This window comes from Macaca thibetana, chromosome 19 (genome assembly GCF_024542745.1).
Source record: "Macaca thibetana thibetana isolate TM-01 chromosome 19, ASM2454274v1, whole genome shotgun sequence".
In the NCBI taxonomy this organism is placed as follows: domain Eukaryota; kingdom Metazoa; phylum Chordata; class Mammalia; order Primates; family Cercopithecidae; genus Macaca; species Macaca thibetana.
Genome location: NC_065596.1, coordinates 5,337,913 through 5,350,910, shown reverse-complemented (window position 1 = coordinate 5,350,910; position 12,998 = coordinate 5,337,913). Strand labels below are relative to the sequence as shown.

At 54.9% G+C, this 12,998-nt stretch overlaps 1 protein-coding gene across 1 annotated transcript; it reads right to left on the bottom strand.

Moving 5' to 3' along the window:
• Positions 1 to 6,182: 6,182 nt before the first annotated feature.
• Positions 6,183 to 11,638, bottom strand: MEF2B (myocyte enhancer factor 2B). Its single transcript, XM_050769717.1, has 8 exons — positions 11,562 to 11,638; positions 10,097 to 10,300; positions 8,293 to 8,427; positions 7,654 to 7,801; positions 7,349 to 7,482; positions 7,161 to 7,254; positions 6,881 to 6,992; positions 6,183 to 6,624 (listed from the first exon to the last, which is right to left on the bottom strand). The coding sequence occupies exons 1-8, from the start codon at positions 11,613 to 11,615 to the stop codon at positions 6,399 to 6,401; spliced, it is 1,107 nt and encodes a 368-aa protein (XP_050625674.1). The 5' UTR covers positions 11,616 to 11,638; the 3' UTR covers positions 6,183 to 6,398.
• Between the last annotated feature and the right edge of the window lie 1,360 nt (positions 11,639 to 12,998).

The following is a 12,998-nucleotide window of genomic DNA, read 5'->3' as shown; positions in this document are numbered from 1 at the left end:
GAAGGCCAGAGTCATTGTCGGGGAGGTCCTCAGAACACAAGGGTGGGTAACTGGGTGAAGGGTTTGCATCCTCTATGTGTAACACCGTGCATGTGGCAGTGGCGCTGCTGGAGGTGGCAGGGGCTGTATGCTCAGCTGGACCTCCACAGCCATTGATCACTGTCATGGGGACAGTGGCTCACCCCTCCTGAGTGGGGAAGGGACAGAAGGAACCAGGTGGGAAGTGTTGAAGACCTGAGTCCAGCCAGGGATAGTGGCTTGGTGTGTGCCTGTAGTCCCAGCTACGTGGGAGGCTAAGGCTGGAGGACTGCTTGAGCCCAGAATTTTGAGATCAGCCTGGGCAGCACAGCAAGACCCTCATCTCTAAATAAAATAAAATAAATTTTTAAAACGTTAAATTAGCCCAGTGTGGTGGCTCAAGCCTGTAAGTCCCAGCTACTTAAGAGCCTGAGGTGGGAAGATTGCTTGAGCCCAGGAGTTTGAGGCTGCAGTGAGTCATGATCATGCCACAGCACTCCAGCCCTGGCAACACAGTGAGGAAAAAAAAAAAAAAGAGGCTGGGTACAGTGGCTCATGCCTGTAATCCAAGAACTTTGGGAGGCCAAGATGGGACGATCACTTAATCCCAGGAGTTCCAGACCAGCCTGGGGAACGTGGGGAAACCCAGACTATACAAAAAATATAAAAATTGACTGGGCAGGCTGGGCACAGTGGCTCACGCCTGTAATCCCAGTACTTTGGGAGGCTGAGGCAGGCATATCGAAAGATCAGGAGATCGAGACCATCCTGGCCCATATGGTGAAACCCCATCTCTACTAAAAATACAAAAATTAGCTAGGCGTTGTGGCTCACGCCTGTGAGGTACTGTGGAGGCTGAGTCAGGAGAATCACTTGAACTCGGGAGGCAGACGTTGCAGTGAGCCGAGATCGTGCCACTGCACTCCAGCCTAGCTGGGCAAGGTGGTGCGCACCTGCAGTCCCAGCTACTTGGGAGGCTGAGGTAGGAAGATCGCTTGCACCCAGGAGGTCAAGGCTGCAGTGAGCTATGATTGCACCACTGCACTGCAGCCTGGGCAGTACAGTGAGACCCTGCCTCAAAAATTAAAAAAAATAGGCCAGGCATGGTGACTCATGCCTGTAATCTCAGCATTTTGGGAGGCTGAGGTGGGTGGATCACATGAGCTCAGGAGTTCGAAACCAGCCTGGCCAACATGGTGAAACCCCGTCTCTACTGAAAATACAAAAATTAGCCGCGTGTGGTGGCACTCGCCTGTAATCTGAGCTATTTGGGGAGCACAAGAATCGTTTGAACCCGGGAGGCAGAAGCTGCAGTGAGCCGAGATTCTGCCACTGCACTCCAGCCTGGGCAACAGAGTGAGACTTTTGTCTCCAAAAAAAAAAAAAAAAAAAAAAAAGCAAGAATAATAAAAATAAAAAAAATAGGCCGGGAGCGGTGGCTCACGCCTGTAATCCCAGCACTTTGGGAGACCAAGGTGGGTGGATTACCTGAGGTCAGGAGTTCGAGACCAGCCTTACCAACATAGTGAAACCCCATCTCTACTAAAAATACAAAAAATTAGCTGGGCATGGTGGCACGCACCTGTAGTCCCAGCTACTCGGGAGGCTGAGGCAGGAGAATTGCTTGAACCTGGGAGGCGGAGGCTGCAGCGAGCCAAGATTACACCATTACACTCCAGCCTGCATGACAGAGCGAGACTCCATCTCAGGAAAAAAAAAAAAAAAGCAAAACAAAATAAAAATAAACAAATAGGCCGGGCGCAGTGGCTCAAACCTGTAATCCCAGCACTTTGGGAGGCCGAGATGGGCGGATCACGAGGTCAAGAGATCGAGACCATCCTGGCTAACCTGGTGAAACCCCGTCTCTACTAAAAAAAATACAAAAAACTAGCCGGGGGAGGTGGCGGGCACCTGTAGTCCCAGCTACTCAGGAAGCTGAGGCAGGAGAATGGTGTAAACCCGGGAGGTGGAGTTTGCAGTGAGCTGAGATCCGGCCACTGCACTCCAGCCTGGGCGACACAGTGAGACTCCGTCTCAAAAAATAAATAAATAAATAAAAAATAAAATAAAATAAAATAAATAAAATAAAAAGAAAGAAAAGAAAAAGAAAAAAGAAAGACCTGAGTCTGGGGTTGGGTGAGCAAAATCTCTAGCCACACTCGGACAGTCTGCAGAGGCTTCGAGTTCACCCCATCCAAGTCTTATTCCCCACAAGCTTCCACAGCACAGAGGGAGAAATGGGGGCTTCCAGTCGCCCACGGAACCTTCTTCCCTTCACCTCCACCTCCAAGCTGTCCTGGAGTCCTGGTGGTTTCGCCTACACACACACACACAGAGTGATCATTCCAGGGGATACTGCCTCCCCTCAGCGCCCAGTGTCCCCTGCCATGGGAGCCTGCAGAGGGGCTTTTACACACTTTGATCATGCCATATCCCTGTTCTGGAAACTGGGTCCCCAAAGCCCCCACCTCACTGGGGATGAGGGTGGCGAAGATGACATAGGACAAACTTTAGCTGGGGTCTGGGGTGCAGATGGCACCCTATACTCCACCATATAAACGAGTGCCCTCTCTGGGTTCTGTCACTTATATACTTTGTCCTGTCTCCCTAGCCCTTAAAAGGAGTCCCACCCATCATCTCGTCTAGGACTGTGTGCGCTAAGGGTGGAATGTAAGGCACTAGGTTTTACTGAAGGAACCTCTCCCTGGGGCGCTGAGTGATGGAAGGAGATTTTGAAATTGTCAGTCAAGGTATCCTGCCCATTCTGGCTGAGCTGCGCCAATCAGCTTAGCTTTGGATCTTGGCAGAGTGATTGGAAAGCAGGTGAGTTTGTTTGTTTGTGTTTTGAGATGGCGTCTTGCTCTGTTGCCCAGGCTAGAGTACGGTGGTGCGATCTCGGCTCACTGCAACCTCCACTTCCCAGGTTCAAGCGATTCTCCTGCCTCAGCCTCCTGAGTAGCTGGCACTACAGGCACATGCTACCATGCCCGGCTAATGTTTGTATTTGTATTTTTTTATTTTTTAAATTTAATTTAATTTTTTAAAATTATACTTTAAGTTCTAGGATACATGTGCAGGTTTGTTACATATGTATACATGTGCCATGTTGGTGTGCTGCACCCAATTTTTTTGCATTTTTAATAGAGATGGAGTTTCACCACATTGGTCAGGCTGGTCTCGAACTCCTGACCTCAAGTGATCCACCTGCCTCAGCCTCCCAAAGCACTGGGATTACAGGTGTGAGTCACCATGCCCGGCCTGTTTTTGTTTTTTCACTCTTTGAGACAGGGTCTTTTGCTCTGTGGGCCAGGCTGGAGTGCAGTGACTCAATCATAGTTCACTGCAGCTTCACTTCTCGGGCTCAGGTGATTCTCCCACCTCAGCCTCCTGAGTAGCTGGGACTACAGGTACACACCGCCCCGCCTGGCTAATTTTTTTTTTTTTTAAAGAGATGGGATTCACCATGTTGCCCAGGCTAGTCTTGAACTCCTGGGCTCAGGCCATCCTCCCACCTCAGACTCTCAAAGTGTTTGGATTACAGGCGTGAGCCACTGTGCCCGGCCAAGGCGGATCTTGTAAGTCTTGATCTCAACACTCATGTTTTCCATCTTCCTGTCCAAATCTGTGAACTCCAGTCCACAAAGGCATTTCTCAGCTTGGGACAGTGTAGATGGCACCCTGGAGGAAGAGAGGCAGAGCTGGGCCTTGGAGGGTGGGAAGGAGTTTAAAAAGGAGGCAAGTTGGGGGTTGAGGGAGGCGCTCCAGGAAAGACCAGTATGTTGGAATTGCAAATATTTCAAAGGGACTGGAGGGGCTGGGATAGGGATAGGAGATGAGGCCAGAGTGGGGTAGGGCAGCTGAGGAGCCCAGCTTCCTTCTAAGGATGAGGGCAAGCTTCAAAGAGATGAGCAGAACAGGGCAGAGGCACATCTTTTAAATTTTATTACTGTTATTTTTAGAGACAATGTTTTTTTCTGTCACTCAGGCTGGATTGTAGTGGGCTGATAATAGCCCACTGCAGCCTCCAACTCCTGGGCTCAAGGCATCCTTCCTCCTCAGCCTCCCAAAGGGCTGGGATTACAGGCAAGAAGTAATTTTTTTTTCTTTTTTTTTTTTTGAGATGGAGTCTTCCTCTGTTCTGCAGGCTGCAGTGCAGTGGTGTGATCTCAGCTGACTGCAACCTCCACCTCTCAAGTTCAAGTGATTCTCGTGCCTCGGCCTCTCAAGTAGCTGGAATTACAGGCATGGGCCAGCAGGCCCAGCTAATTTTTGTATTTTTAGTAGAGACAGTTTCAAACTTCTGGCCTCAAGTGATCTGCCCTCCTTGGCCCCCCGAAGTGCTAGGAATACAGGTGTGAGCCACCGCGCCCGGCTAGAAGTCAGTTTTTTATGTTGTCATTGTTGTTGATGTTTTTAACAGAGGGTCTTGCTCTGTTGTCCAAGGTGGAGTGCAATGGCTCGACCACAGCTCACTGCAGCCTCGACTTCCCGTGCTCAGGCGATTCTCCCACCTCAGCCTCCTGAATAGCTGAGGAAGGCTATGTGCCAGCCATGCCCAGCTAATTTTTTTAAAAAATTTTTGTAGGGATCGGGGTGTCACTATGTTGCCCAGGCTGGTCTCAAACTCCTGGGCCCAAGCCATCCATCCACTTCAACTTCCCAAAGTGCTAGGATTACAGGCATTCGCCACTACACCCGGCAAGAAGTCAGATGTTAAGTGTTCTGAAGATCTCACTGAATGCCAGGTATGGCGGCTTGCACCTGTAGTCCCAGCTATTCTGGAGGCCGAGGTGAGAGGATTGCTTGAGCACAGGAGTTTGAGACCAACCTGGGCATCATAATAAGGCCCCAACTGAAAAAAAAAAAAAAAAAAAAAAAAAATCCCGGCCGGGCGCGGTGGTTCAAGCCTGTAATCCCAGCACTTTGGGAGGCCGAGACGGGCGGATCACGAGGTCAGGAGATCGAGACCATCCTGGCTAACATGGGAAACCCCGTCTCTACTAAAAAATACAAGAAACTAGCTGGGCGAGGTGGCGGGCGCCTGTAGTGTCAGCTAGTCGGGAGGCTGAGGCAAGAGAATGGGGTAAACCCGGGAGGCGGAGCTTGCAGTGAGCGGAGATCCGGCCACTGCACTCCAGCCTGGGCGACAGAGCGAGAATCCGTCTCAAAAAAAAAAAAAAAAAAAAAAATCCCACTGAGACCACCTGGGGTGTCACCCTGCTGCACCTCAACTGTTTTCTGGGAGGCACCCCTGACTCCAGGACACCCAAGTCTGCCTTCACACACAGGACAGGCCCGAGTGGGGGGCAGTTTGCAGCCCCAGGAGTGGGTGTGTAAACACCCTGCTCTCTTGTCCTTTGGGTAGAATCAGTTGCTGGGTCAAAGGCTCAAGAGATACACCCATTCAAAAGACGAGCAGTTGGCAGGGCTGGGTGGCTCATGCCTATAATCCCAGCACTTTGAAAGGCCGAGGCAGGCAGACCACCTCAGGTCAGGAATTCGAGACCAGCCTGACCAACATGGCGAAACCTGTCTCTACTAAAAATACAAAAATTAACATGGTAGTAGGCGCTTGTAGTCCCAGTTACTCCAGAGGCTGAGGCGGGAGAATCCCTTGAACCCGGGAGGCGGAGGTTGCAGTGAGCCGAGATCGCACCGCTGCAACCCAGCCTGGGTGATACGGGGAGCCCCTGTCTCAAATAAAATAAAATTAAAATAATAAAATAAAAAATAAGAAGAGGAGCAGTTCAGGGGTGCTCCCAGTGCCCTGGGAGCCCGACATTCAGGATTCCCAGCTGCTGCTTTTGGAGCCATACGACCCAGCCCTAGAGGCTTGCCCCTGAGCCCATGACCCACAGCGCCAGGAGCAGCCCTGGCCGTTGGCCCTGGAGTGGAAATAGCCGGGGCCCTCACCCCTGGAGTGGGACCATTCTAGGTGCACGATCACTCTATGCTGTCCTCAGAAGCCCGCGCGGGCTAAGCACCCGCTGCTGGTGCGCGTCCCCTGCAGGGCTCCTCCCGCCTCGCCTCCCCACCCCTGCACCTGGCAGCCCTCCCGGACACCCCACGGGCTCTTGAGTCCTCATCTCAGGTCGGCTTCTGGAGGGGGCACCCCAAGCCAAGACTAGGCAAGAATGAGGCGAGTTCTGAGCAGCCACAGTCAGTCTGGTCCACGGACGCCACGCGCGTTTTATTTTTAGGTATACACACAAAGAGGAAGAAGGAAAGGAGTCCCCCCAGCATGGATTGAGTCCAAGCCCCCACCGCGGAGGGGGCCGTCACTGTCGAGTCTTCTCTGAAGAGGCCTGGAGGGAGGTGGGGTCCCCACGTGCCCTCGCCGTGCCCGGCGAGAGTCCTGGGCCTGTGCCACCAGGGGTCTCCTACCGGGGCCAGCCGTCGGCCAAGGGCAGCCGGCGCAGGGCGGGCCCGGGCCGCAGAGGCTCTGCCAGGGACCGGGCGAGGAGCAAGGGGTAGGGGAAGGTCTTAGGAAAGTCGCCGGGGCCCCCGGGGGCCGGAGAGAGGCGCTCGGACTTGATGCTGACTGGGGGGGTCGGCGGGGAGGCGCCGCGGGTTGGGGGGCCCTCCTCGCCCAGGCTTCGGCCCCCACTGCAGGGGGAAAGAGAGAGGGAGGCCGTGAGCTCAGCGAGGAAGGGAAGGAAGCCAGGGGATGGCACAGCGTGGGCAAAGGCTTGGCAGGAGGACCTTGGGAAAGGAGGGGGTGGCGGTCCCTCTTGGGGCCTCAAAATAACTGCCCATCCGCACCGGAAGTGTGCGCAGTACCAGGGATGGCCACCAGAGGTCAGCAGCGGCAGGGGCTTTGGAGGAGCGGGACTTGAGCTGGGGCCGTCGTCAGGGCACTTACCTGGGCTGGGAGGGCACGGCGGGGGGCCCATCACCCCTCGAGGGCTGCCAGGGGGCCAGGGTGGGGGGCTGCAACAAGCCAGGGGGCGGTGGAGGGTCTCCCAGGCCATATTCTGGTGGGCAGGAATTGGGGGCTGAGGCCTGGACCTCTCCTTAAGCCTCTTGCAAACCTGACCACCCCCGGTGAGTTTTGAGTTCTGGTGGGTGGGAGAGTGTGGAACTCCCAGAGGGCAGGAGTGCGGACGCTTCCCAGGCGGGGCGGGGCGGGTTAGGGGGTGTACCTGCGGGGCCTGCTGGGAGAAAGGGGAAGCTCCCCAGCGGGGGTCCAGGGGTTGCAGTGGAGCAGGGGCTCTGCAGGCCACTGTAGAGGCTTCTCTGTGCGGAGAGAGGGTGAAGGGGAAACTGAGGCCCACACCCCAGGCTGCCCTGTCTGCCCTCATCAGCCCCACCACACCCTCCCCTCACTCACGGAGGTGTTTAGTGCCCCTCGGGGCCCAGCCAGGCCACCAGGTAGGTCTGGCCTCCGCCCTTCCGTCGGCAGGTACAGTGGGGGTGGTGTCTTGCTCGTGAGGTGGCTTGGTGAGAAGAGAGGGTGCACCAGGCCTGGGGAAGAGGAGACCCCAGAGAGACCCCAGAGAGAGAGGACAGGCGGGCCATGTCAACTAATGAAGTCTGAGGTTTAGAGGTGATGCACACAGTCCGGCAGTGCCAGAGCCAAGATGCACCCAAACAGCCCCCCAGGACCCCACCCCCACCCCACTGTCCCATGCTCACCTGGGGGCCCGGCTTTGGGGGCTGCTGGTCGGAAGGGAGATGGGCGGCTCTGGGCGGGCAGTGCCTCCCCAAGCCCACTGGGGTCACAGCCTGGTGGTGGCAGGGCCCCGTACACCATGTCTGGGCTGGGCATAGCAGGAGCTGCAGGCTTTGGGTAGAGAGAGGATGGGTCAGAGGACCCCAGGCCAGATGGGGTCCAAGGGAGAAAATCCTGATGAGTTCAGGGGCCCAGCTCTACCTTCAGGAAGCCTTTGCTGCACCTCCCACCAGGCTCCCTACCTGCTTTAATCCCACAGGCTGGGGAGCTTCTGTCTGACTGCCTGTCCTTGACAGGTAGGTTCAGAGCCAAGGCCTCTCACTTAGTGTAGAGTTGGCACTGAGGGGGCTGCACAGAGTGTTTGATGAATCAAAGATGAAATGAAGGCAGGAACTGTTCACCTGTTGAACTCTTATTAATCCTTCAAAGCCCCAGCTATGGTGCCCACTTCTCAAAGAAGCCTTTCCTGCCCAACCAGGTGGAGACCTGCCTCCCAACTCCAGGATCTCTGGCTCTAAGCCCCTCTCTCGGTACCAGCCTCAACAACTTGGGCCTAGGAAGTAGGAGGAATGCCTCATTCACAGAGCCAGGGAGTCACTTACATACAGCCGGGGTCGGGGCAAGGCTGGATCACCCCCTTCGCCTGCCAGCCTCCGAAACTTCTCTCCTGGCTCCTCAGGCCCTTCATCTGGCTCCATTTCTGGCCCATCGAGGCCAATGCCCCTCCGCTTCAGCGTCTATGGGGACAGGAGACAACAGGGTAGACGCTTACCCCTACCCTAGCCAGGGAACCCAGTTCTATGGGAGAGGGGAGAGACTATCCCCATCCAGCTCCATGAGTGGGGAGGAATGCAGGCATGGCCTGCTCTAGCCAAACCCCACTGACCAAACCCCAGTGAGATACCATCTAGCAATTTCCTCCCCTGAGACCAAAGAGCCCAAGGTCCTGCCCAGATCGACATAGCAGGAGCTGAGATTCATGCAGGCCTGTTGGCACTGTCCTAATGCTGCTCCTGACATGACTCCAGGACCTCCATTCTGCCCCCACTTGCAGCCTCATAGCCTGGCATCAAAAGCTGCTTAAGAGGCTGGGCGCGGTGGCTCACGCCTGTAATCCCAGCACTTTGGGAGGCCGAGGCAGGCAGATTCACTTGAGGTCAGGAGTTTGAGACCAGCCTGGCCAACATGGTGAGACCTCCATCTCTACTAAAAATATACAAATTAGCCAGGCATGGTGGCGTATGCCTGTGGTCAGAGCTATTCGGGAGGCTGAGGCAGGAGAATACTTGAATCTGAGAGGCAGAGGTTGTGGTGAGCTGAGATTGTGCCACTACACTGCAGAGTGGGCGACAAAGCGAGACTCAGTCTCAAAAAAAGAAAAAAAAAGCTGCTTAAGAAACGCCAGGCCGGGCGCGGTGGCTCAAGCCTGTAATCCCAGCACTTTGGGAGGCCGAGACGGGTGGATCACGAGGTCAGGAGATCGAGACCATCCTAGCTAACACGGTGAAACCCCGTCTCTACTAAAAAAATACAAAAAAACTAGCCGGGTGAGGTGGCGGGCGCCTGTAGTCCCAGCTACTCAGGAGGCTGAGGCAGGAGAATGGCTGAACCCGGGAGGCGGAGCTTGCAGTGAGCTGAGATCCGGCCACAGCACTCCAGCCTGGGTGACAGAGCGAGACTCCGTCTCAAAAAAAAAAAAAAAAAAAAGAAACGCCAGCAGATTTCCTGAGCTGCCTTCTCCTGCGGCCACAGAACCACACACTCCTGGACCCCAACCTCTTCTTTGCCACCTTCTGCCCCACACTTCCAAAACACTGAGGACTCCCAGGCCTAGTCCTAGCCCGCTGCTCTCCGCAGCCCTTAGGCTTTAGCTTCCCATCCCAGTGAAGACCCCTCTGTCTTTTTTGTTTATTTATTTATTTGTTATTTTATTTACTTATTTTTTTGAGACAGAGTCTTGCTCTGTTGCCCAGGCTGGAGTGAAATGGCGTGATCTGGGCTCACTGCAACCTCCGCCTCCCGGGTTCAAGCAATTCTCCTACTTCAGCCTCCCAAGTAGCTTGGATTAGAGGCATGAGCCACCACGCCCGGCTAATTTTTGTGTTTTTAGTAGAGACTGGGTTATGCCATGTTGGCCAGGCTGGTCTAGAATCCCTGACCTCAAGTGATCCCCCTGCCTCAGTCTCCAAAAGTGCTGGGATTGCAGGTGTGAGCTGCCGCGACCTGCCAGATGTGCTTTATTTCTGCTGTCCCTAGAAAGGTCCCCCGACTCTAGGGACAGCAGAAATAAAGGACATCAGCCCGCAAAGCCAGATGAAGATGCTCATCTTTTGTGCAAAGTCCCTGGGCTCTGAGAAAGCAGTGTGCACAGGGCCTGGTGGGGCTGGGGAGGAGGACCTGGGGTACCTCGAGGATATCAGTGTTGGTGCGGCTCTCGTGGGGCTCGCTGTACTCCGTGTACTTCAGCAGCACGCGGTCCATGTCCGTGCTGGCGTACTGGAAGAGGCGGTTGGCGCTGTTGAAGATGATGAGGGCTATCTCACAGTCGCAGAGCACGCTCAGCTCATAGGCCTTCTTCATCAGCCCGAACTTCCGCTTGGTGAACGTTACCTGGACCCAGGATCCGCAGGGGTAGGGGAGAGAAGAAGAGACGAATGTGGGGTGGTGTGGGGGAAGTGGCAGGGCCTAACTCTTCCTCCAACATACCTCAGGATTCTTTCTGGCTGCGCTGGTAATTCTCATGTCACAACCTAGCAAACTCCTACTGGAACTTAAAAACCCAGCCCAAATGTCTCCTGCCCTTTGAGAAGTGTGCCTTGGGTTCCCAAGCAGAGCCCACATGCTCTCTCTGGGCTTTCCCAGTTCTGGGCCTCCCTCTGTTCTGGCCCTCTGAGTTGGGTGTGGCTGTGTCGAGCTCCATCTCCCCTGTGGCTGGGGTTCCAGCCATCAGGGAGAAAAAATGAATAAGTGATCATGAAAATGAGCAGGCCGGGCGTGGTGGCTCAGCCTGAGGTCCCAGCACTTTGGGAGGCCGAGGCAGGAGGATTGATTGAGGTCAGGAGTTCGAGGCTAGCTTGGGCAACATGGTGAGACCCCGACTCTACTAAAACTACCAAAATTAGCCTAGCCGGGTGTGGTGGCGGTCGCCTGTAATTCCAGCTATTCGGAAGGCTGAGGCAGGAGAATCACTTGAACTCAGGAGGCGGAGCTTGCAGTGAGCTGAGATCGCTCCACGCACTCCAGCCTGGGTGACAAAGTAAACTCCGTCTCAAAAAAAAAAAAAAAAAAGGAAGGAAGGAAGGACAGAAAGAGAGAGGGAAAGAAGGAGGGAAGGAGGGAGGGAAGGAGGAAGGGAGGGAAGGAAGCAGAGAGGGAAGGAGGGAGTGAGGAAGGGAGGGAGGGGAAACAAGAAACACTGACAAGCCGGGCACAGTGGCTTATGCCTGTAATCCCAGCACTTTGGGAGGACGAGGCCGGCGGATCACGAGGTCAGGAGTTCAAGACTACTGTGGCCCACATGGTGAAACCCCGTCTCTACTAAAATGAAAAATTAGCTAGGCGTGGTGGTGCGTGCCTGTAATCCCAGCTACTCAGGAGGCTGAGGAAGGAGAATCGTTTGAACCTGGGAGGCAGAGGTTGCAGTGAGCTGAGATCGCACCATAGCACTCCAGCCTGGGCAATAGAGTGAGACTTCATCTCAAAAAAAAAAAAAAAGAAAGAAAAGAAAAGAAAGAAATGCTGACACGGCATCAGGACTCCTCATGCCTCCTCATTCCCCTGCAGTTCAATTGGTCAGGTCAGCCCCTTGCCTAGGCCACGCCCCCTGCTAGGAATGTCTTTCCCAACCACCGTTCTACCCGGTGGAACTCACCTGCCGATTCCTTTGGTCCAGGATGCGGGAGATCTGGATTTTTTTCCTCCCCATCGTCCCAGGCTGAGTGGAGCGATCTCTGTCTAGGAGGAGAAGAGGGAGAGGACAGAGTGAGTGGGTGGAGAGTGGGGAGGGGTACCCCAGCCTCACGCCTCTCCTCTACCTGCCCCTGCCAGTCACTGAGGGGAAGATGATGGGGAAAATCAAGGCAGGCTGGGTCACTGTCGCAGACTCCGCCCCCAGCCAGCCGGAGGATGCAGTAGAGGCTCAATAAACATGTTTAGACCAAATGGGGCATGGTGGCTCACGCCTGTGATCCCTAGCATTTTGGGAGGCCAAGGCGGGAGGATCACTTGAGCCCAGGAGTTTGAGGCCAGCCTGGGCAACATGTTGAAACCCCGGCTCTACAAAAAATGCAAAAATTAGCCAGGCATGGTGGCACACGTCTGTAGTCCCAGCTACTCTGGTGGCTGAAGTAGGAGGATCACTTGAGCTGGGGAGGTTGAGGCTGCTGTAGCAGGAGGATGCAGGCACACACTGGAAAGGCCTCCAGCTCGGACTCCTTGGGCCAGGATGTGGGCCTGGCATCCACTTGGTGACTTGGAAGAACTCCTGTACCCCACTCAAGGAGATGTGAGATTGCCCTGGTAGGGGTCCCAGGAGGAGACTGCTGGACTATGTTGGGGTCCAGGCCTTCCCCAGAGACCCCCATGCGAGGTTCCTGGGAACAATCAAATCACGTGGCCCGTCCTGCAGCCACCACCCGCTGTACAGACATCCCCTGACACCCCAGGGGACGTCCCCGCTCCGCCAACTGTGTGACCACACTCCACCTCCCAGCCTCTACCATGTCACAGGTGACTGAGGCTTCAGGCAAGGGGCCTCTCCAGGGTCACACGGACCTGCGCTCGGGCCTGGCCTTCCCTCTGACCCTCAGGGCAGCCCTCAGCACAGAAGGCCCTTTCCCCAGGCCTTAGTTTGCTCTTCTGTGAATGGGCTGGTATGAAATGCTGAGCACCCACCACCAGGCTTGGCAACAAGTTACCAAGAAATCCAGATCAGGCCAGGCACGGTGGCTCACGCCTGTAATCCAAGCACTTTCGGAGGCCCAGGCAGGCAGATCACTTGAGATCAGGAGTTCAAGACCAGCCTGGCCAACATGCCAAAACCCCGTCTCTTTTTTTTTTGTTTTGTTTTGCTTTTTTGAGATGAGTTTCACTCTTATTGCCCAGGCTGAAATGCAATGGCGCAATCTCGGCTCACTAAAACCTCCGCCTCCCAAGTTCAAGCGATTTTCCTGCCTCAGCCTCCTGAGTAGCTGGGATTACAGGCACCCTCCACTATGCCCAGCTAATTTTTGTATTTTTAGTAGAGATGGGGTTTCACCATGTTAGTCAGGCTGGTCTCAAACTCCTGACCTCATGATCCACCCATCTT